This window comes from Callospermophilus lateralis, chromosome 6 (assembly GCF_048772815.1).
Source record: "Callospermophilus lateralis isolate mCalLat2 chromosome 6, mCalLat2.hap1, whole genome shotgun sequence".
Classification (NCBI taxonomy): Eukaryota; Metazoa; Chordata; class Mammalia; order Rodentia; family Sciuridae; genus Callospermophilus; species Callospermophilus lateralis.
The window spans coordinates 14,969,532-14,991,632 of record NC_135310.1 but is presented as its reverse complement, the minus strand read 5'-3'; the positions used below and the strand labels follow the sequence as shown (position 1 = coordinate 14,991,632).

The window sequence follows — 22,101 nt, the reverse complement described above, 5'->3', positions numbered from 1 at the left end:
AAAAATCCCTTAAATTTCTTCACAATTAGGGAATTTAAAAAGTATAACATAAGGAACAAAAGTTTTCCATAATCAAAATCTGAGCTAGTAAATATCAACACTATGTTCAATGAATGTTAACATAGCCATAGAATTATGTTATTTTACAATAGTGACAGAGACTTTTCATTTTCTGTTAGGATGCAGTACCCCATTGACATGATTATTAGTAATAAAGGCCATCATATCTTAAAAGAGATCTTCCCAGGTTGTAATTTGTATGACCTAGTTTTTACTTATCTCACTGTCAGCGGCCCAGGAGAGGAGATGACATACTGGGCCAGTAGTCTCCCATGACAATCATGGTTTGTGGGACTATAACACCTAATGGTGAGGCCCCAGAACTAAATGCAATGAAATCCAAGCTTCACACCCACAGTCTAAGGAAGAGAGAGAATGGAGTCCTGCATCTGCCCAGAGTTCACAGTCAGAGGAACACCAAGGGGGAGGTACCTGGTTAACAGAAGCATCTGTATTAGCCACAGGTGAAGGGGAGCGACAGGCAGGTGGAGAGGAAATCTCACTGTTGGTTCCCTCCTCCCCAGACTCCTCAGTGACAGGTGACAGCAAAGTGTGACAGCGACCTGCAGTCATCTGCCACATAAAATGTATCCCAGAGGACATGAAAATCAGTTAGCTATGTTAACAAAAGACCTGGCCTGGCACAGGTCAAAACTAACAATTATATAACAAAGGTTAGAATGACTGAGACTCCAATTTGCATATTAATTCTATGTTAGTACAGGAATGAAAGATGTATACCACATTCAAGAGTTTTGCTAATTAAAAACTTAATTTTTTAAAAATTTTGTCTTTATAAAAGACTTGAAAAATCACAAATCCTACAAACGAGAAAAGGGCCTTTCATGACAACTCACGTTCCAAATGTCCTAGGGAGATAAATGCATCCACAGTAGCATATTGCTAAATGGACTCATATATGTTTATACATTACATAGGAGGGGAAATACACAGCACCATAAAATACTGACATTACCAAAACAGTCAATGCATTTTAGATGAATGCAAAGTGCATGGGAATATCATGATACAAAATAGAGATTAATGGAGTATTTCTTTTAATTTAAAGCTAAACATTGAAATTTCTTCTTTTTCTTATAATAATTTCTCATCTAAATTTATACAACAAATATACACACACATCTAATCAACTAGTTAGCTTGAAGAACATCATTAAAAATACGTATCTTATTTTTCCCATCCTTCAGGACACCAGAACAATATACAGAGGATTTTTCTTTTTCTTTTTTAAAAAATAAAGCTCAGAGCCTCTCTGTAGTATTGCTCAATTGTAAATAAATGCAGGGCAGATCTTAGACAAGGTGAAGTAATTCAGCAGCCTCAAGCAAATAGTTTCATTTCAACAGGCACTGTTGACAGTGTCAAAGACTGGCTCAGGCCCAACTGTAGTCAAAAGGGAGTTAAGGAAACTGCTCCTTAATTGGAATCTGCAAGATCTAAAGCTGATCCCTAAAATAAGCCCTGGGAATGCTCTGGGAACAGCACCTAGGCTCCCCTCCAAAGGGAAAAGCCAGTGGGGACTGACGGGATCCTTACCATGACCACAGAGGGGTGGGTCGAAGAGGCGGGGAGCTCCCCGTCCAGGTCCTCAGTGCCTTCCGCCAGCCCCTCCACCTCGGTCACCGTCAGCAGCATGGTGGCATGCTTGGCTTTCATCGTCAGCATCTTGCACTTGGAATTCAACGAGGCGATCTGCTCCTGGTAGCCCTTGATTTTCTGCGCCAGCTCCTGAGAAAACATTTTCCCCCGGTGTTGTCAGAGCAGCATCAAAAGGAAACACAAGCAGTGGCGTTCATCTTCCTGCAGCGCCGGCCAATGGGATGGCAGAGCCTGCAAGGCAGGATGTGGACTGTGGCAGCAGCAGCCGCCTGCATCTCCCCGCCGAGCCCCACCGCGGCCACGGCGCCGCCCCGCAGCACCCGCAAGACGCAGGGAACCGGCTGCAAGGGAAGGACTTTCCTGAGAGGCGCTCCCTGTGCAATCAGGAACTCCCCACCTTGGGAACCGGAAACTTTCTTTAAAATGCCTAAAGCATCTAAAATTTACCAGATGGTTCATGCCATGGAAATTAGGTCATGTGATGAATATAACTACAAAAAAAAAAAAAAAAAAAAAAAGCAATGCTCAGCTTTTACATCCACTGAGCAAGTCCAAAAGAAATGGCAATGATAGTCACCAAGTTAACTGCCAATCTCTTCCTGGGGCCACAGGGAGTTATTTTGCCTCTAGATAAGATGGATATTACATGGGAAATAATATTTCTGCAGATTGAAGTTTGCAGTTTAGTTCGTGTGTTACATTTTCTCTCACTCCACCAAGCCTCAAATGTTTCTGATGCTTCAAACTAGATTTAAAGTGCTGTTCTAACATCTGTTTTTGAAAAAGAAATTAAGAGAGATACAGGTTTCTTCTACTAAGAGCTTATTTATTAAGAGCTTTTTGGAATAATATGCTGGATATAGTACATAGCTCTTAAAGAGGTAACCCACATCCATTTTAGGAGCATGGTAACTCTAAATATTAAAACAATACTTTGCTGCTTTTTCTTTATTCCTTTTATTTGGTTTCTTTGTCTGAGAAACTTTTAGTGTTTCACATGGAAAACATTCCATGATAATAAACATCAACCTCTTCAAATGGTAGTGTTTGTATATATATAAGTTCATTCATAGATATGAGTATCTGTTGCATACAAAAATGCAACATTTTGTTATTGCTGTTGTTCTGTTTCTCTCCTCCTGACCAAAACAGAGTAGAGGGAGAACAAGTCCAGCAGAACTCAGTCAATGACTGTCTTCTTGACTTTTTACAGTGCAGTGTAGGAATTTTTAAAACAAGAGTTTAAAAAATAGAAATCATTACTTTTGTGGCTGCAGATAATTAAACCTAATATACATTTTGAAATTCGTGATTAAATAGCTATTTTCTTCATCTAGTCTTGTGGCTTGCACATGGGTACTCAGTAAATGATACATATTATTCCTAGTTAATATGCACCTAGAAGAGATATCTTCTGGCTTACTGAATACTGAGCTTACAATGGCTTGCCCTATGATAGTGAATGTAAGGAAAATTGTGAAGTAGACAAAGTTAGCCTCATCCCTTACTCACGTGGTATCCACATGGCTGGTCAAGCTCTATACTGCAGTACTCTGGCTAGACAGGTGTGCCCATGCTGAGAGCAAGTGCCTGTTTTCTAAGGTGGAATATCAGCTGTATTGTAGATAAACCTCAGATGGGTTATTTGTTAAAAATGCAGCTCTGTCACCATTTCAAATGAGTTTGATTTACTAACATTATGAGAATCTGTTTCACAATCAACCCATGTGATTCCAGAACTTTCTTCCTTAAGGAAAAACCTGCTTGTATCATATGACTTTTGTGGGTCGGATATTCACGCTATGGCAAATCTGCTGAAATAAAATAGAGTCCTAAAATGTTAATGTGTCATCCATTCTTAATTTGCCCTAGGTATTTTTGGAAATGATACAAAACTGGGGATTTCAGGTATGGTGGCCTGCAAAGGACAGTAGACCTCTGTGTTCAGGACTGGAGCACATCTTCTGCGCTAGGTGGAGAGAACAGAAAGAGTATTCTCTCTTGATTTAAAAGTGTCAGGATCATCCTTTTCAAACCAAATGCAACCTCTGAAAAACTGTATAAAATAAAATGTGAATTCCTTAAAGGTGAATCAATTTAGGAATTTTGGGGGGCTGAAGGAAGTTTTCCATATGGTAAAGCAGATTGACCTTAAGATTGAAATTCAATTAAAAGCAGACATAGAACACAAGAAAACTAATCCTGGGCCCAATGTTGACATTATCATCACTTGACCTTTCTCCATTCAGCACTTTCCTTCCTGTGTTTATTTTATACATTCTATGAACTTCAAACAGGTTCAGGTATAAAACCTCATTATTTTCATGAAATAATATATAAAACATTTTTATAAATGTGTTCCCAATCACAAAACTGGCAAATATCCACATGAATATTTAGACTTGTGAGGAGAAAGTGTGACAAGATGAACTGGCTCCTGGGCGGGGAGCCAGGAGGACACGGTCTGTGTTGACTGTGGAGAGCTCACTCTGTGGCCTTGGGCAAGTCATTGACTTTCCTGTGACATCATCGTTTTTCTTTTGCAATTTGTAGACTATATAGTTTCTGCTATGGCGAAAAAGTCATGGAATTTGTAGCCAAAGATACTGGGTTTGAGTCTAGTTTCAATGAACAAAAAGCTTTCTTATTGGTAAAAAGGTTTTTAAAGAAGCCAATCCTCACAGAGTTAATCTTTTTTTTTTTTTTTTAAGATGTAAAAATTTTTAAGTTGTTTTTGAAAATATAAAACAAAAAATCTTTGGTAATAATAGTAATTGTTATTCCAAGGCAAGGCATAAAAATATTTTCAGGATCATATTAAAATAGCTATTGTAACACAATTTTGCATCTTACAAGACAGGAATAGATTTGAGATAAATTTATAGTATATAATGTAATTTGCACATCATAAATAGGCTCAAGAATTTGTATGTTTTCTTTTAACCAATGCTTAAGAGAAACACAGAAGAAGTCTACAGTTGTAGAAGCAAATATAGGTGGGATATTTATTTAAGTTATTTTGGAAAATCATATATAAACATAAGTGATTAGTATACTATGAGTATCAAGAAATTTAAAAATCACATTTAGGAATGGGCATGGAAAGATTTTCCAAGCTTAAGAGGCAACATTTGAATCTTCTGAAAATCTTACTATGATATTTGGTTTGTTAAAACTGTTGTTCTTATGGCAAAGTTAAGATAGAGCAGACAGAAGGATAAAATGTCTTAGGCACAGAGAAATAAGTCACCCAAATTCATGGTGCTAAGAACCAACCCCCAAGGGAAAGAGTGAACTTGACCCATATAGAAGTTAACTGGCCAGGAAAGGAAATGCACTGCTAAGTGTAATGCCTCAATCACTGTAGGGCTAGAATCTCTGAGGTCTGCATGAAGGGGGTTCAGGGCCTAAGATCGTCACGATGCTGAAGGACAAAAAGGAGGTGTACTTGAAAATGGAGAAAAGGCTGACTAGCCCCATCTAAAAATTAGCAAAACGAATGACATAGACGATTTTCTGATTTTAGTGAAAGGAACTGAAATGGCTGATATTTTAAAGGGCAAACAATTTTCTTTTTAATATGAAATACTTTTTTTTTTAAGGGTGAACAATGCAGCAAAGCATTTGCATTGTTGTTTCTTATGGGCTTTAAAATCAGAAGCAGACTGTGTTTTCAGATATAAATATTTAGTGTATTAACTTGTATTAACTGTTTTGGGTGCAGGAAATAGTGTGTCCTGGTCAATAACTGCCATGAACAACACAGAGGCTGTGGACTCAAGGGGCAGACTTGTGTTACTGGGTCAGCAAAAACTGCACTCAAAATGCAAAGACAGCCAAACTGGCTACCCAGGAACTGACACATTGTGTGCAGGACAAAAAAAAAAAAAAAAGCATTCTCTTCTAGTCCTCAATCAAGCCAGTGTCCTCCCCTTGGTGTTTGGCCACCACTTTCATCTCACCTCGTGCTGAGAAATCTGGGCTTGCAGCTCCTGGATGTTGCTGGTGGCCACAGGTTTGTCCTCAATCTCTCCGTGCGCTTCTTCTATCAGTTGCTGGAGATGCTTCATTTCTTGCTCATATTGCTCATACTGCACAACAGCCTCCTTTAGAAAGGAAAAAAATAACCAACAAATGGTTTTCTTTCTCTATTAATAATTGAGTAAGTGACTGTACCACTGTCTGCAGATGATAGGGTTGACTTCTGTCTCCTTGTGTTTCTAGGGAACACAAGAAGTGATGGGTGAAATCCCTAGATGGTCCAAATTCTCAGATATTTTCAAGTTTTTTTTTCCTCTAAAATATTGTAATCAAACTATGAATGGAGTAAAAATAGTTGATTAATCAGAATTTTCTTTCTTTTCACATTTTCCTGAAGATTAAAAGTAATGGTGAGAAGGTAGAAGCAGCATGTAAAATGGAATTGTTTCATTTCTCCACCTGAGAAATACTGAATAACAAGACACTCAGCTAAAGGTTGCAGTAGGGAATTAAAATATGAATTATGCATGACTTCTAACCTCAGGAATTGAATGTCTAAGGAATTACAAAGTAGTATAAGGAGCAAAGATAGCTGATCAAATGGACCACTAGAGATTTTAATGAGAGGCTATTTATGCAATTAATGTCCTTTTTATGGTGGAAAATGCTATTTTTCTTATTAGGTGAAGAGATTAAGAGTTAATGCTTGGGTGTGCTTCTTAAGCAAGAAAATGAATTTAATGAATCAATAAACTGAAATATGAAAAAATTCTACAGCATATGATAACAGTAAGTCCATATTCCTGGTTCTGGGTGATTCTCAGGTGAATAAAAGCCAAAAACTACATCATTGCATACAAAATTAACCTACACAAGTTGTTCTTTATTTAAAATAGCCTCAAAAGATGATTTTCACCCAAAGATATTTTTACAGTGCCTTCTCAGGCTTTTGTGGGTGATCCAAATAATAGCAGTTTAATCTCCTTGTTTTATATAATCAAAACAGTCTGTCAAATTTAACATTTGGGATGTGTTTGGATGGCTGAACCCACACAATGCTAAGAAAAGCAGCCCATGACTCATCCGCCATGGCTCTGTGGGTGTGGGCACCACCGTGGAGCCTGGGGGTACAGTTGCACCTGCCTGCATGATGTTGCACTGCTGGATGGCTGTGTGCTGCAGCCGGCTCCCCTCCTCCTGCAACTGCAGAGCAGCGTGGCAGAGCGGTAGGCTGGCCACCACGTCCTCGGGGATCCGGAGAGCGCTCTGGCAGAGCTGCACAGCTTGCACCTTCGGTTTTAGTGACTCCATCTCAGACAGCAAATGCTGAAAAGTCATAGTTCAAAAATTTAATGTTCCCATCATTTAGTGCATAAGCAAAAGACACGGACTGATTCTAGACACAAGTTATGAATGTGTATGTTTTCAAATAATGCATCTAGTGCTAAGACCATAACTGAATTTAGAAAGTAGTTTGCCTGGCTCTTTTTAAAATATAGGTCCTCGCCCACTGGCCCTGAAGTATTTTTGCTTACCTGTCGATGAGACAGTTGTTCCTTGAGACTCAAACGCCCAACTTCTGGAGAAGTTAGGGTGGTCTGGGCTTGTTCCAAAGCAGCTTGTAAGTTTTTCAGCTCCGCTTCAAATTTTTTCATATCCTGGAGAGGAAAATCCATATAAATACCAGTCTATTGCACTTACAGACCAAATTCCTAAAAATAACATCATAGTCAAGAAACAACATCACCATCTTTCCACAGTGGAAATACTGGTGTTTTTTTTGTGTGTGTGTGTGATAGATTTTTTTTCCCCTATTTATTTATTTATTTATTTATTTATTTATTTATTTATTTATTTATTTTTACCTTGGCTGCATCTTGGAGGTTCTGCATTCGAATTTTGATCATCTGCCGCAACTCCTCAGTCTCCCGTCCCAGTTCCACCACTTGTTGAGACATCTTTTCTGTATAGTATACACTAGAGAGGTACTGCAATTTCTCCGTCATTGCTTCCAGATCAGTGTAAATTTCTTCAGACTCTTCTAGCAGGGTCTAGAGTGAATTGACAATATTTATTATCATTGGCAGGTAGGCAGGCAGAGGGTCAGTGACTGACATGGTGCAGTGTGGGAAGGAGTAAGGAGAACTAAGTGGAAATTTATACTACCTGCAGGCAGCACTGTGTGGTTCTCACTACACAACTACTGTGCAGTAACATTCATATTCTACAGATAAATCCTGGATGCATATTGCCCGAAGACTTGAAAACAAGACAAGAACATTACAAATGAAAACTCTGAGCACCTGTGTTAAGTGAGACAAGATAGAAGTGGACTTGAAATATCAAGAGACTCATCATCCAGGACGGTGTCATCTATTGGGACTAACAATAATACAAGTGGATATTTCATGCACATACATATATGCATACAAATATGCAATAAATGAGAAGGAGAGTGAGAGAGACCAAATGTTGAGAGATGCCTCAGGTGAGATGTGCTACAACTTGCTGGAAGTTTGGGAGAAGAGTGATGTTTGATCTAGGTCAGAAGGATAGCATGTTTTGAAAGAAGGAGGAAGGGAGAGGCCTTTCACAGTGAGGGAACAGCATATGTGGAGGCACAGAGGTAGAGGAGTACAGAATGTGAAATCACAGCAGGAATTGGGATGGGGTATCACTGTTAGGGGCTAAGTTCCATTTTAAAAAAATGAAGTACATTTTCTTCCCACAATGAATGTAGACATATGTATTATTAAAAAACAAAGCTTGGAAAATATTGATATTGTAAGGACAAAAACAAAATATCCTATCATGTCACAGCCCAGAGATAATGTTAACAGAGAAAATCACAATGTACCAATAATTTTCGATCATTCCTTTCACCCAATTCTGTTCTCCACAGGTTCAACAAGCCTGAACCCCTCTCTTGCAGACAGAAAACCTGTCAAAGGCTTGGGAGTGACTAGAAGGGAGTCCAAATTCTTAACAGGCTTTTCATTATCTGTGCTTTTCTTATCTCTCTGTTCTTATCTCTTATCCCTCTTCTTTCCAGCTCTTCTGCACTAAAAAAGAGCACCTTTCACTCTGACTGCAGGGATTAGAGCAAGACAATGTGTTTCTGTGGAAAACACATTTCACAAGCAGGGTGTGGAGTCTTCAGGACAGCCAGTGTCACTTCAAACATTTCCTGCCCAGCCAGGCAGTCTGGCCTGAGCACCTCCTGCAGGCCTCTAGGGCACCCTGAGTCCCCTCTCTGTAGTTACCAAGCTGAGTTGTGATGATCTACCTTCTGTCCCTCCCCTCACTGACAAACTCCATGGGAGGAGGGACAGGAATGTTCTTTGTATTCCAAATACCTACCAGAATTCTTCCATTGGGAAAGGACTTTCTAAGTCCTTGTTGAATTAAAAAAAATAATAAAAATAAAAGAATGAATGAGTGTAGGAAATTTAAAAAAAAACAACTCATGATCTCTTCAAAGATTGCATTATATTATGTTGTATGCAAATGTTTATTCAGAAATGTTGTTTGACAGCTAAGTGTTCTTTAGATTCCACTACAGTTATTAATACTGCACAAAATATTTTCTACATTTTGGATTCCAGCCTTAGTAATAAGTCCAAGAATCATCATATATTTTGCTAATTGTTTTCAAAATGATTTTTACCAGATTACCAACAGTGTTTGAAAGCTCTTACTTCCTTAAGTATAAACTTTGAAAAAATACTGTTAACTTGACAATTAAAATTCTCTCCCTTCTTTTCTAATTAAATTTGCATTTCTAGATTTCTAAAGAAGTTGAATATTTCTATCTTCTGAATTTGCCGGCCATATTCCTGGCTCATGGCCTTACATGTGATTAGACTCTTCTTTTTTTCTTTCATTGCTGGGGATTGAACCCAAGTCCTGGCGTTTGCTAGGCAAGTTCTCTATCACTTAGCTACATGTTTAGCAGTTTTTATTTTATTTTGAGACATGGTCTTGATTAATTGTCAAGGCTGGCCTTCAGTTTCTGAACCTCCTGTCTCAGACTCATGAGTAGCTGGAATTACAGCTACTTATACTGTGCTTAGCATGTGTTTTCATGGTTAATGACTGAATTGTAACTTAAGTCTTATCTGTTAACATCTAAGCATATCTTACAGAACAATGATGTAGTTAAGGAGGACAGCCTGGGAGGAGAGTGTAAGATTGAAAAGCAAGATTGTGAACACAGGGAAAAAATTAGGACCTGTTAAAGCATTCCAGTAAATGACATAACAAATGGAAAAGAAAAGGAGACTAATTTAAAAGACACAAGAGAAATTCTAGAATACTTGAGGATATCTGTGTAACCTCAGTTAGTCTATATTTTATTGCAAGATTGTTAACCCACTAGATATCTATATCTAACTCAAACCTAAGGATGAAGTCATTTCCTGAATAATAATACCAAAAGAAAAGGAATATTTTTGTCACATAACTTAAGAGGAAATGAAGTGATACGGCCATGTGATTAGACTCATGATTTGTTCCCAGCTGACCTTGACTCCTGAGGAAAGTCAGATGACTGAGACTTGGCAGAGGGTGAGAGGAAGAAGGTGTGAAAACTCCTACAGACACCTGTATAGCCAGGTTGAGGGCCAGGAGCTGGCAGGTATGTTAAACCATTTGGTCCTCAAGTCTGACATATGAATATTATCTACATCCCCACAGTGTAGGTGAAAAGACAGAATTAACAGAGGCAAAGTATTTTGCTCAAAATAATCACACAGTCCCAAACAGCAGAGCTCGGTTTCCCCCTCAGTTTGACTGTGGCGTTTATAATCTTTCCATACTCTACTCTATCTCTTCATGAGGAAGAATTTCCCTGCATATAATTTTTTCAAAGAAGCTACAAAGAAAGAGTTCTTTAAGGCTGATTGTTTTTGGTCTTGGGGAAAGGGAGATCTTGGGAAAACAGAGAATATTTACTTATAAATCTCACAGGTAGCTACTTTCTGTCAAACCTGAACACTTGTCATTCTTTATCTGGTACCTACCATAATTTTATACCACAGCTATCTATATTTCATGCTAATCTTGCTAGTTAAGTCAGATTGCTCTTTATTACTATTTGAAAACTTTTTCCTAAAGTTACCTGATGCAAAATGTACTGTTCCCGAAGCTGACTTGCAGAATTCCATGCAATATTTCCATGTACCAAGTCTTTAGCTTTCTCAATCCATTTCAAAATGAATTCAAGCATTTCATTGTATTCTTCTAAATGTGATGCTGCCTGAAAAATCATTAACATCCAGATAACAAATGTAAACTCACCTCTTGAGCTAGACATCAACCTTTGATCTGTCTCTTTGGATACAACAGCCCTGGAGGTTAACAATTTTAGGGTTTTTTTTTCTTTTTTTTTTTTTCTGTGAGACTGAAAGGGATCATGAAAAATCACTTTTAAGGGATCATGAAAAATCACTTTCCTGTGAAAAATCTGTCAAAGGTTTCCCAGAGTCCTCAGGATACAATCTAAGTCCTTCATATGTTGGGATGTTTTTTCTTTTCCTTATTCTCCATCCTCATCTCACTTGTTCTAGATTCTTTCTATCCCTTTTCCACATCTCACTGTATAAGGAGGTGACAGATGGGAATGGCAGCATGTTAAATCCCAATATTACAATTCATTGGGTACCAAGTCCTGTTTTTAACCTGACCCTGATTATAGAAATAATGCTTAATTGATTTGCAATCTACCATCAAGAAATTAGATGGATATGCTATCTGACTCTATCAAGTAAAAGTGAACACACAAAATAAATGAATATATTATATATATTACATATATTTTATTATAAATATATTATATATATTTTAAGATCAATGAATTTTGTCCCAAACTAACTTTATAAAACTTGCTAATGGATAATGTATTCATTTTGTTAAGTATTTCTCCAATTTGCAAAATATTTGCCCCCAAAATCCATTTATATGACTACCTGTGACAGTGAATGTAAAATATGGTTTGATATGAACTAAACATGGGTTCACCTATAAAACCTTGGAACACAGGCATGGTATGAAATAAACTTCATTTTGCATCCTTGCCAATATTACCTTTTCATTTATTTTCAAAGAGAAAGGTAGATGACCGAAGTTTCTGTCTTAGAGCATTTCAATTACTGGCTTGGAAAACATACCTGGTTGAGCTTGGAGAACCGATTTTCAGCCTGCCTGAGGGTCTGCTGGTGGAGTTCAGTCAGCTTTCCTATCTTGTTGACCAATGGCTTGCCCAGTTGGCTGTTCTGTTCCGAGAACTTCTGTACTGCTGCATCTAATTCAATTAACTTCAAATTACAGCCATCCAGTTCCTCTCCCAGCACCTCAATGAAATCAAAATGAAAGATGATTAGATAGAGAAAATAAGATTCTTAAGAATTTTTAAGATCAGAAGAATATTTTAAATATTTTTTAAAGCCAAATATTATAAGTAATAATTCGACTGCAACCTACTCTTTTCTGTTTCTTGGGTGGGGAAGGTGGATCAGGATATGTTGTAATCCTGGTGTTTATTTCCTGAGTGAGAGGGATAACATTTTCCTTCTGCCCCACCCAAATGGATTGGAGTGACTTAACTCATCAACAAGGTGCAGACACAGAATCGACTACCAAAAATAGTTAATTCGCTTTGGAATTTGCAAACCTGTATTCCTAGATTGTCATTTAATCTTTGGTAAGCCTTCTCTCTCATACACACACATGTGTTTACTTATTAATAAGCCCAATTACAGAGATAAATTATGTAAGTAGATTTGTGTTATTACATGTATAAAATATCTTTACTACTTACTTTTACTATTAGGTTTTAGTGAAGTTTATTGAATTTTTTTCCATATTGACAAATAAAACTGGCTCCAAAAATTTATTTAATTTATTCAGTAGAACCCTTTATATTTCTGCTTCTCCTTCCTCCTTACCTTTTGGTCAGCTTTAGCTTGAGCTAAATTTTCAGTTTTTGCTTTCAGCTTCGTTAGAATAGTTGTGAGATCCTTGGCTATCTTCTGAATTTGCCGGCCATATTCCTGGCTCATGGCCTTACTCTGTTCAACTTCTTTCACCTTGTTTTGGATCTAATTAACCAATGAGAAAAGCAAAACTAACCATAGTTAAAATGTAATAATAGATACTAAAATTCTCAAATGATGTTGACTAGGGACATTTCAGGTGGACAGTGCTACTCTGACCTAGACACACTTAGTCAAAGCAGTTAGTTGCAAGCTCCCCTGGATTTCAAGTAGACCACACTTCCCACTATCTTCTTGCATTTACTACACTCCTGCTGTTGCAGCAAGAAGATAATCAGTGCATGTACTGTGATTCATTGATTAAATATTTGCAAAACACTCATTATGGATGGCTGTGTGGACTGTTGAATTGTATCTAATCCACTTACTAACTTTGTTACTTTGGGCCCACAACCTTCTCTAAGTATTTTTCTTTATAAAATAGAAAACCCCTTCTGAATAAGGGGAAGGCAAAGAGATTTGTTTCAAATTAACAAATTTGTTTTAGAAGGTTCCAGTAATGATCTCTTTTCTTAACTTTCCAGTTATATCCACTTAATGTAGTATAAAGGTATGCTCAAAGGAAAGGAAGGTGAAGAGACAAATTAACATTACAAATTTCTAATGGATCTCATTGGATTTGATAAAAAATAATCATATATTTGCTTAGAATAAAACACTGAAAAGAAGATGGTAAAGAGGAGAATGTTTCCCACATAAAAGGCCTTAATAAAACCTGTTTTGTAGAGAAGAAACACACCACCAAAAGAGTATATTTTAGCCTACTTATTTTTTAGTTGAGTGATGAAGTATCAGGAAGGTATATTAATAACTATTATAGGTAAATAGAGCCAGAGGAAAGGAAAAATTTGAATATTTTAAAAAGATACGAGCTAGCCAAGTCATCTTTCCCAATAGACCTTCTAATGTCTAAAAAATCCAATAGGTCAAATAAATTCAAATAGAAAATAGTATGTATTAGTGTAGATCAAAATCATGATGCAGTAGCATTGGATTTTGATGAGATTTTTAAAACACTCTGCCTCTTAAGATTGAATTTTGTGCTGTGTATTTTCACTTCTTGCGGTAGTTTAGATTTCACAGTTTCACAGAGAATGGTTTTAACTAAACCTTAGTGACTTTAGTATTCAATCATTAAGACACTCTTAAAAATCCATTTTATTTTCACACAAACATTACATGAGGCACTTTTCATGACATGAAAGAGTGCGCTCTTTGTGAGATCAAAGATAGAAACCTCCTTTTGGTCTCAGTACCAGAAAAGACTATGTCTTTCTTTGTAAAAAATTATTTTAAAATCTGTACACATGGATGTGTCTTGCCATTCTTTCCTCAATTGTTTGGAAGTTAGGACCAAATTGAAGCCCCTCCTCTTACAGCACACATCCACCAGCATGCGCTCCATTTTCTTTTTCTTTTTTCTTTTTAACCTTGATTGTTTCTTCCTTCAAATGTCTTTACCTACATCTTGCTGAACTAAATCTACAGCTAAAGAGTTCCTGGCACATTGGAGGTATTCAATAAATACTGTTAAACACATGTAGTACACCTTATTTTTTTTTTTTTGTTTTTTTAAGCCATTGTTTCAAAACTGAGGGGAAGCAGATAAATTTTCTTTAATGGTGTAACATTGTTATTCATATTTATGACCAGCTAATGTGGTTCTTGCCTGTGAGTAGGACTTCTAATTTGGTATTATTGTTGTATAGTAATCTATTATTTAATTTTGTATCCAAGAAGAAAATCATTAACTCTCATACAAAAGGACTGACCCATAGAAGAATAGAAAGCCCCTCTTCCTTGATGGCAAATGTACCTGCTCATAGATCTTTAGCTGAAGTGCGACTTCAGCTAACTGCAGAGAGATTTCAGAAGGCAGGATTGTGTAAAGACCCAAGTACTTCTCCTTCTGTTCTTCAGTCATTTTCTCAATGTTCTGCCGGTGATTTGTGGCTTCTGTCAAGAGGGTCTGAAGAAAAGATTGAAATAAGAAATTTGTGTGGTAAGAAACGTGATCATTATGGGTATAGAGACAAGGCTCTCTATTGCTCCCTAATAGAATATGATTAAGCTTAGAACTAGAGAAAGAAAAAGCAAGCTTTCCTTAAAGAAAAGAAAAAAACTGGGCTGGGGTTGTAGCTCAGTGGTTGAGCACTTGCCTCACATGTGTGAGTCACTGGGTTCGATCCTCAGCACCACATAAAATAAATAAATAAAATAAAGATACTGCGTCCATCTACAACTAAAAAAAATACATTAAAAAAATAAGAAAAAAACTTTCTTTTAATCTCTGAATATGAACTTTGTCCCCTTTTACAAGATAAGCAAAAAAAATCCCATGAAGTCATACTAATGGCCTTTCATATAATTCCTGTTGTAAGTTTTAAATTCTCTTTTTTATTACATATAAGCGAGGGTGTCTAATTAAAATGAGGCCAACTGTCTTTTAGAATGAAGAGTATACAGAATGAGCAGATTTCTCTACCTGCAGTTCTTCCAGCTGAGCATCAACTTCTATTGTTGGATTCCCTAAATATTCTTTCGTTTCTTGAACCCAGGATTTCACAGAATTTATTTGAGTTTCCACTGCTTCTCGATCCTGCAGCTCCTGCTTTACCAATTTTCCGTTATTCTTCACTTTCTCCTGCATGCTTCAGAAACATCAGGGGAGGAAGAAGAAGTAGATTATGAAGGGAACCACCTCATATATGACATCATTTTATCAAAGAGAGAGAGAGAGAGAGAGAGAGAGAGAGAGAGAGAGAGAAACCTTGTATCTTTTCTGCAAGTACACTTCCCTGAAACTGTCAGATAATGTTCAGTAGAACTTAAGTTCATATAGGACAGAAGAAAGTGTGTTATCTGAAGTGAGAAATCTATTCCTGGGAAACTTGAGTTGACTTTCTTCCCTGCACTGAATGGCAACCAACTTCCCTAGCTAGAGTAGTTAGAGACTCTTGGACTATTTACCCCCTTGGAAATCTACTCAAATGGAACAGAATTGTCAGCATTTAAAAGTAGTGTATAGTGGATATTTGTGGCTGTTAGAAATAGCCTTTACGGAAAGAATCATGCTTTGAACATTTCACAGGTATTAACATTAATAATGCCACATTTGAATTCTTTGTTTGAATTAATGTAAATTCAGTAAAAAAAAAAAAAAGTTTCAATAAGTGGTGTCAGATCACCCTGACTTCATCCATGACTTAAAGAGGTATATATATAAGATAATATTAGTTAATATGGGAATTAAATTATTTAATGACATGTTTTCTCCTGGCCCAAGATTTAATCAGGCTGGTTACGTATCATCAAGATTAACTTTCTCCTAAACTCACTGCAGCAAATGGCTATTAGATATTTGGACTTTGGTGTCATCATAGCTCCTAACTCCCTGTCACCCTATATAGTCAAGGAGCTGTCAAACTTCATCAAAGCCAAGCTCTAAATAGCTCTCAACTGTTTAGCTGTCAAGCTTTATTTCTCCTAAATTACCACATCCTCTATACCACCCAAAGAGCTCCTTGAATGTGTGTATGTCCTTCCAAGCTTCCTTACTTATCATCCCCATCTCATGAGTAGCTCAGGACCACTTAGTCTTGAGTGTTACAAGAAAGTCTGCTCAGCACTCGCTCTGAAAGTAGCTGCCTGGGCTTTGTACTCCCTTAGCAGACTTTTCATAGTTTCCTGAAATGGCTCCTTTCATTCATCTCCATTATCTGGCTGCAAACTGCATGAAAGTAGGCGATGAGCCTGTTTGGTTCACCACTGTATTTTTAAGTATGATCAGAAATGCATTTGCCAGATAGAATATTGAAATACGGAGATAATGGGAACAGATCCCCATATCTTGACTGTGGCATTGACCCCCATCCATACCCAAGTACCCCAGATGACCCTTTGGGTCAAGGCCAAGTATAGTAACAGAGAATGAGAGCAGGTTTGTAATTACTTGAGGCACCGATCTTGCATTGCTGTGATCTCTTGCAGGATGGGTGGCTCTTCTTCAGGGCTGGGGATGGCTACATCCTGGAGCATGCTCAGTGCCCGCTGCTGCAGTGTGCCCAAGGCCAGCTGCTGCTGTTCCAACTCCAGTACACAGGTATCATGGTGTTCGAGAAGGGCCAAGAGTTCTGCTTTTGAAACTTTCTCTGCTGAACTTCCAGGCATTTTATCTTGCAGATGATCAATCATTTCAGTGGCTTTTTTAACCTAATGACAAATGTATATATTATAAAGTTCAAAAATAAACTGAAACAAAATAGGGTAATTTCAATAAATGCCACATTTGACACTAGTCCATCAAAACACATTAAATTTTCTTTGAATTTCAGAAAATTAAAACCAGAACAATCTTCTTAACGTGAGAGAAAAGCCACCTCTTTAATTCTGGGAGTAAATTTTTAATCTCAAAATCATATCAGGAACAGAGACTGTATAAAATATAGAAAAAAGTTTATTTTTAACAATCCAGACAAATGAAAAACTTTTCCAATATTTAAACTAACAGGAATGGGTACTTTGAGTTAGTAAAAAAAAGGCTAAAGCACTGAACCCTGCTTAAAAGATGGAAGACATTAAATATAGGATTTGGTGTATGAGTTGACTTCTTGATGATTCTTATGAGAGAGATAAGGTATTTTAAATGTATTTTTTCAAGACCAGGTAAGAAAGGAAATGGGGCACAATGTGAGTTCTCCTCCTTTCAAACCGTAATTGCTTCTTGGCTTTCTAATCGAAATAATTTGACCCTGACTTGGGATTACATTGCATATTGAACAATGTGTTTTGTTTCACAATTTAGTTTTCACATCACTGAAAAAGACACACACAAAAACAACTTTTTACTTCCATAATGTCTATTTCAAAAAGGAGCAAAATACTGTTTTCCAAAATACACTCCAAGTAGTAAGGAAAATACTAACTTGAACCCATCAATAGTGAAAATTACCTTATCATTCAAGCCCCTCCACTCCTCTACTGCATCTTCCAGAATCTTCTCCTGGTCCTGGGCTACAGCACGAAGGCGGGTCCACCGCTGCCAGACAGTGGTCATTGACCTGCTGAGGGTGGCCTTGCTTGCCTCATTTCCAATTTTCTCCAGTTGGGATGCTTTCTCCTCTAGGGCCACAATTTTCTCACGGAAAGAGTTAACTACTGACTCTAAAGCCTGGGGAAGCAGGTGAGAGAAAAAGACATCAATGGGGGAGAGCATAATTTTTTAAGTTCTATGGATTTGGGTGAAATAAAAAAATTACATGCTGATAGAAATATTTCACTTAAATTTATTTTCCTCTAATAGCTCTTACTTTTTATTTATATTTTTGACTGAGTTAGACTTGGATATTTTAAGAGATAAGTATTATTTATTAAGTAAAAAATTCTTTTTGCTACTTGAAATGACATTTCTCCCATTTTTCAAAAGCAACAGAAACATAAGCAAATTGAATGGGATATTTTAGTATGCTACAGTCTTCCTTACATCGCTGCTATAGATGAGAAAGGCTCAGTTATGATTTTCTAAAGTTTGTTTGAATTATCCTAAGTTATCCATAGGAAGTTATTTAGTGACATTTATTAAGTACCACATCTTATCAGAATCAAATTGCTCTGAATTCTTCATAAATCTTAACTATGCACTTGGAACGAAAATCCAAAAATATTGGCAACATTTTATTAGCTTAAAACTTCTAAGGAATATGGTTGTCTCTTTATTATATTTAAGGAACTCAATTAAAAAGAAGATTTAACAATCTGGAATCATCATGGGTCAAAAAACTTATTATAAGGGACAGAGGACACGACACGGCTCATTCGATAGAGTATTTGCCTCACATGCACAAGGACATGGGTTCAATCCTCAGCACCAATAAACAAACAAACAAACAAACAAAAACTCATTGTAAGTATAATTGAAAGATATATTTTTTTAAAAAAATATCCATCAAGACGCTGACCTTGTGTTCTGACAGTTTTTCTTCTGCTGCATGACTGGAAGAAGTCTTCAACAAAGAAAACCCAGACAATTTCTTTTCTGCATCATTCATCAATTCAATAACCTCTTCCTTTGTTTTCTGATAATCTTGCCATTGAACTGTACATCTTGAAAGATTTCAACAGAAATCAATAAGCAATGTGAAATCACACATTCCTATGCAGAGTTCTGGTGTCAATATGGCTAAGGATACTTAAGAGAGAAGAACAAATTTACACACTAATGTGTGTCAATAGTATATTACTATTTTCTGTGTGAAAATTCACTTCGTCAAAATATACGGTATAAAACCACTCTAAATACCTCTGCAAGAGGTCTAACTGGGCATGTGAGCCCTGGATGGTCCTCTGGCTCCTCTCCTCCAGGGAAGCCATCTTCTGTGCCAGATCTTCTTTGCCAGTGGGCTTGATCAGTGGGTCCAGCTTGGCCACCAGGCCTTGGAGCTCCTCCAGATTACTGTGGAATTGATCCTCTGTGCTGAAAAACTCCAGGTGGCTCTTGAGATTCTCCTCTGCGCTCTCCACATCTAAGCCATTGCCTGCCAGCTGTAACATTTCTTGGGCATCCTCAAGCCAGTCATTAGCTGCTTGGAGTACTTGATAATATCTTTGACACTGACTGTATATTTCAGTCAAGGTAGCCTGAAAAACAGTAAGCACAAATAGAATCAACTCCCAGTTACAAAATGTTTGCAGGAAATAGTTTCATTTTTTCCATTTATTTTCTAGTCCTCAGTCTGTAAACATGTGAATAAATGACTTGATTAATCAGTGGAATTTTTTAATAGTGCAATCCATTATTATTCTTTATTTTGCCTTCTGCTATTCTTGTTATAATTTTATCATTGCAGTTAAAATAAAAAAGTAAATAAGTACATAAATGGAATAGAAATGTGTGTTGGTATCTCAGCTAGTTCTAATATTTCCCTTGCTTTCTAAAGAAAATATACACTGCTTAGTATCAGGTGGCAGGCTGAATGTTCAGCAAGTTGGTTAAAGGTGCATTGCCACCAAACTTCCAAACTGGCATTCACCAGACCAAATAGCTATGTCTGGAAATGAGTCTTGAATAGAAACTAAAATAGAAAAGTATAAGTCTGGAAGCCTGGCCCTTTCAAAGCCAGAGAGAAAGGAAACACTGACCAGTCATTAATGAATGGACCCAAAAGCCACGCTGTGTAAGCAAATATAGAGAAGAGGTTGAGAAAGTACAAGGATGATTAGTATCAAGTAAGGAAAGCACAGGTAGGCAGAGCAGAGATTTAGCAGTGGGGACTGGAAATGCTCCTGGGAGCATGAACTTCAGTGGCCTCGGCCAAGGTAATAAGTAAGACAGGATGGCAGAGGTAGAGACATCTTAATAGTTTTAAGATTTTGGTTCAAAAATTACCAATAAAAGAAGCAAGCTTATATGACAGATGTTTTTCAAGAATGAAAACTTCAGTTCTAACCCTTCACTTTAGGTCTGTCTCTATTTGTATAACTATAGGGAAATTTTTAAAAAATGTTTAACAATGGTTTTGAATTATATGAAAGGTAAAAGTATAAATAAACCTAAATGGACTTAGGCTAAAGAAGTTAGAATTTTACCTGGTGAAGTTTATGATGATTATAGCCTAATATTAAGATAGAAGTTTGACTATTTAAAGTGTCAACCCTAATTATGTGGAAAATAAAGGTAACTGATAGCTAAAATTCCTCAGGGGCTACCTCCCATCAGGAACTATGCAGGAAGATTCAACTAACAAGGGGAAATTATTATTCCTCTTCCACAGAAAGAGTGAAGCAGGTGGCATCATTATACCAGAACTTAAACTATACTACAGAGCAATAGTAACAAAAACAGCATGATATTGTCACCAAAACACACTGGTAGACCAATGGTACAGAATAGAGGACACGGAGACTAACCCACAAAATTATAATTATCTTATATTAAACAAAGGGGCCAAGAACATGCACTGGAGAAAAGATAGCCTCTTCAACAAATGGTGCTGAAAAAATTGAAAATTCATATGCAATAAAATGAAATTAAATCCCTATCTCTCACCATGCACAAAACTCAACTCAAAATGGATCAAGGACCTAGGAATTAAACCAGAGACTCTGCGTCTAATAGAAGAAAAAGTAGGCCCTAATCTTCATCATGAGGGATTAGGCCCCAACTTATTAAGGAATAAGACTCTTGTAGCACAAGAATTAAAACCAAGAATCAATAGATGGGATTCAAACTAAAAATACTCTTCTCAGCAAAAATGTTCATCATCTCTAGAAATTAGAAAAATGCAAATCAAAACTACTCTAAGATATCATCTCACTCCAGTCAGAATAGCAGCTATTATGAAGACAAACAATAATAACTGTTGGTGAGGATGTGGGGAAAAAGGTACACTCATACATTGCTAGTGGGACTGCAAATTGGGGTAGCCAATATGGAAAGCAGTATGGAGATTCCTTGGAAAATTGGGAATGTAACCACCATTTGACCCAGCTATCCCTTTCCTCTGTCTCTACTCAAAGGACTTAAAAACAGCATACTAGGGACACAGCCACATCAATGTTTATAGCAGCACAATTCACAATAGCTGTGGAACCAACCTAGATGCCCTTCATTAGATGAATGGATAAAAAAATGTGGCATATATATACAATGGAATATTAGTCAGCAATAAAAGAGAATAAAATCATGACATTTGCAGGTAAATGGATGGTGCTGGAGAATATATTGCTAAGTGAAGTTAGCCAATCCCCCCCAAAAACAAATGCCAAATGTTTTCTCAGATATAAGAAGACTGATTAATAGTGGGGTAGGGATGGGGAGCATGGGAGGAATAGATGAACTTTAGTTGGGGCAGAGGGGTGAGAAGGGAAGGGAGGGGGCAGGGGATTAGCAAGGATGGTGGAATGTGATGGACATCATTATCCAAAGTACATGTATGAAGACACGAATGGATGTGAACATACTTTATATATAACCAGAGATATGAAAAATTGTGATGTATATATGTAATAAGAATTGCAATGCATTCTGCTGTCATTTATTTTTTAAAAAATCAATTAAAAAAATTTTTAAAAGAGCATTTTTCACTATTTGTTGTTAATTAATTTTGTCTATGTCCTAATATGGTTTACCCTGGTCTCTATGGGGGATTAGCTCCAGAACATCAAAATCTGCAATTGCTCAAGTCTCATAAAACGGCATAACATTTGCACATAACCTTTGCACATTCTCCCATATATATTAAATCACCTTTGATTGCTTATAATACATGATACAATGTGAATACCATGTGAATAGTGATCATGTTGTATTGTTTAGAGAATAAAGATAAGGAAAAAGTCTAACATGTTCAGAATTTTAAAAAATATTTGCTGTCTGAGGTTGGTTGAATCT

At 36.9% G+C, this 22,101-nt stretch overlaps 1 protein-coding gene across 6 annotated transcripts in view; it reads right to left on the bottom strand.

Annotated features, from left to right (window-relative positions):
- The window catches only part of Syne1 (spectrin repeat containing nuclear envelope protein 1), a 421,786-nt gene that overhangs the window by 149,844 nt on the left and 249,841 nt on the right, over positions 1 to 22,101 (bottom strand). For 5 of the 6 annotated variants that reach the window (XM_076858120.2, XM_076858112.2, XM_076858114.2 and 2 more), the window contains 15 exons: positions 19,012 to 19,349; positions 18,671 to 18,815; positions 17,665 to 17,883; positions 16,666 to 16,925; positions 15,199 to 15,364; positions 14,530 to 14,682; positions 12,606 to 12,758; positions 11,829 to 12,011; positions 10,781 to 10,918; positions 7,527 to 7,712; positions 7,197 to 7,319; positions 6,805 to 6,987; positions 5,643 to 5,786; positions 1,618 to 1,809; positions 493 to 633 (listed from right to left, as the gene is read on the bottom strand). In XM_076858120.2, coding sequence (XP_076714235.2) covers positions 493 to 633; positions 1,618 to 1,809; positions 5,643 to 5,786; positions 6,805 to 6,987; positions 7,197 to 7,319; positions 7,527 to 7,712; positions 10,781 to 10,918; positions 11,829 to 12,011; positions 12,606 to 12,758; positions 14,530 to 14,682; positions 15,199 to 15,364; positions 16,666 to 16,925; positions 17,665 to 17,883; positions 18,671 to 18,815; positions 19,012 to 19,349 — 2,724 coding nt within the window. The remainder of the gene's footprint in view (positions 1 to 492; positions 634 to 1,617; positions 1,810 to 5,642; positions 5,787 to 6,804; positions 6,988 to 7,196; positions 7,320 to 7,526; positions 7,713 to 10,780; positions 10,919 to 11,828; positions 12,012 to 12,605; positions 12,759 to 14,529; positions 14,683 to 15,198; positions 15,365 to 16,665; positions 16,926 to 17,664; positions 17,884 to 18,670; positions 18,816 to 19,011; positions 19,350 to 22,101) is intronic. The other variant, XM_076858113.2, reaches the window with a different exon arrangement.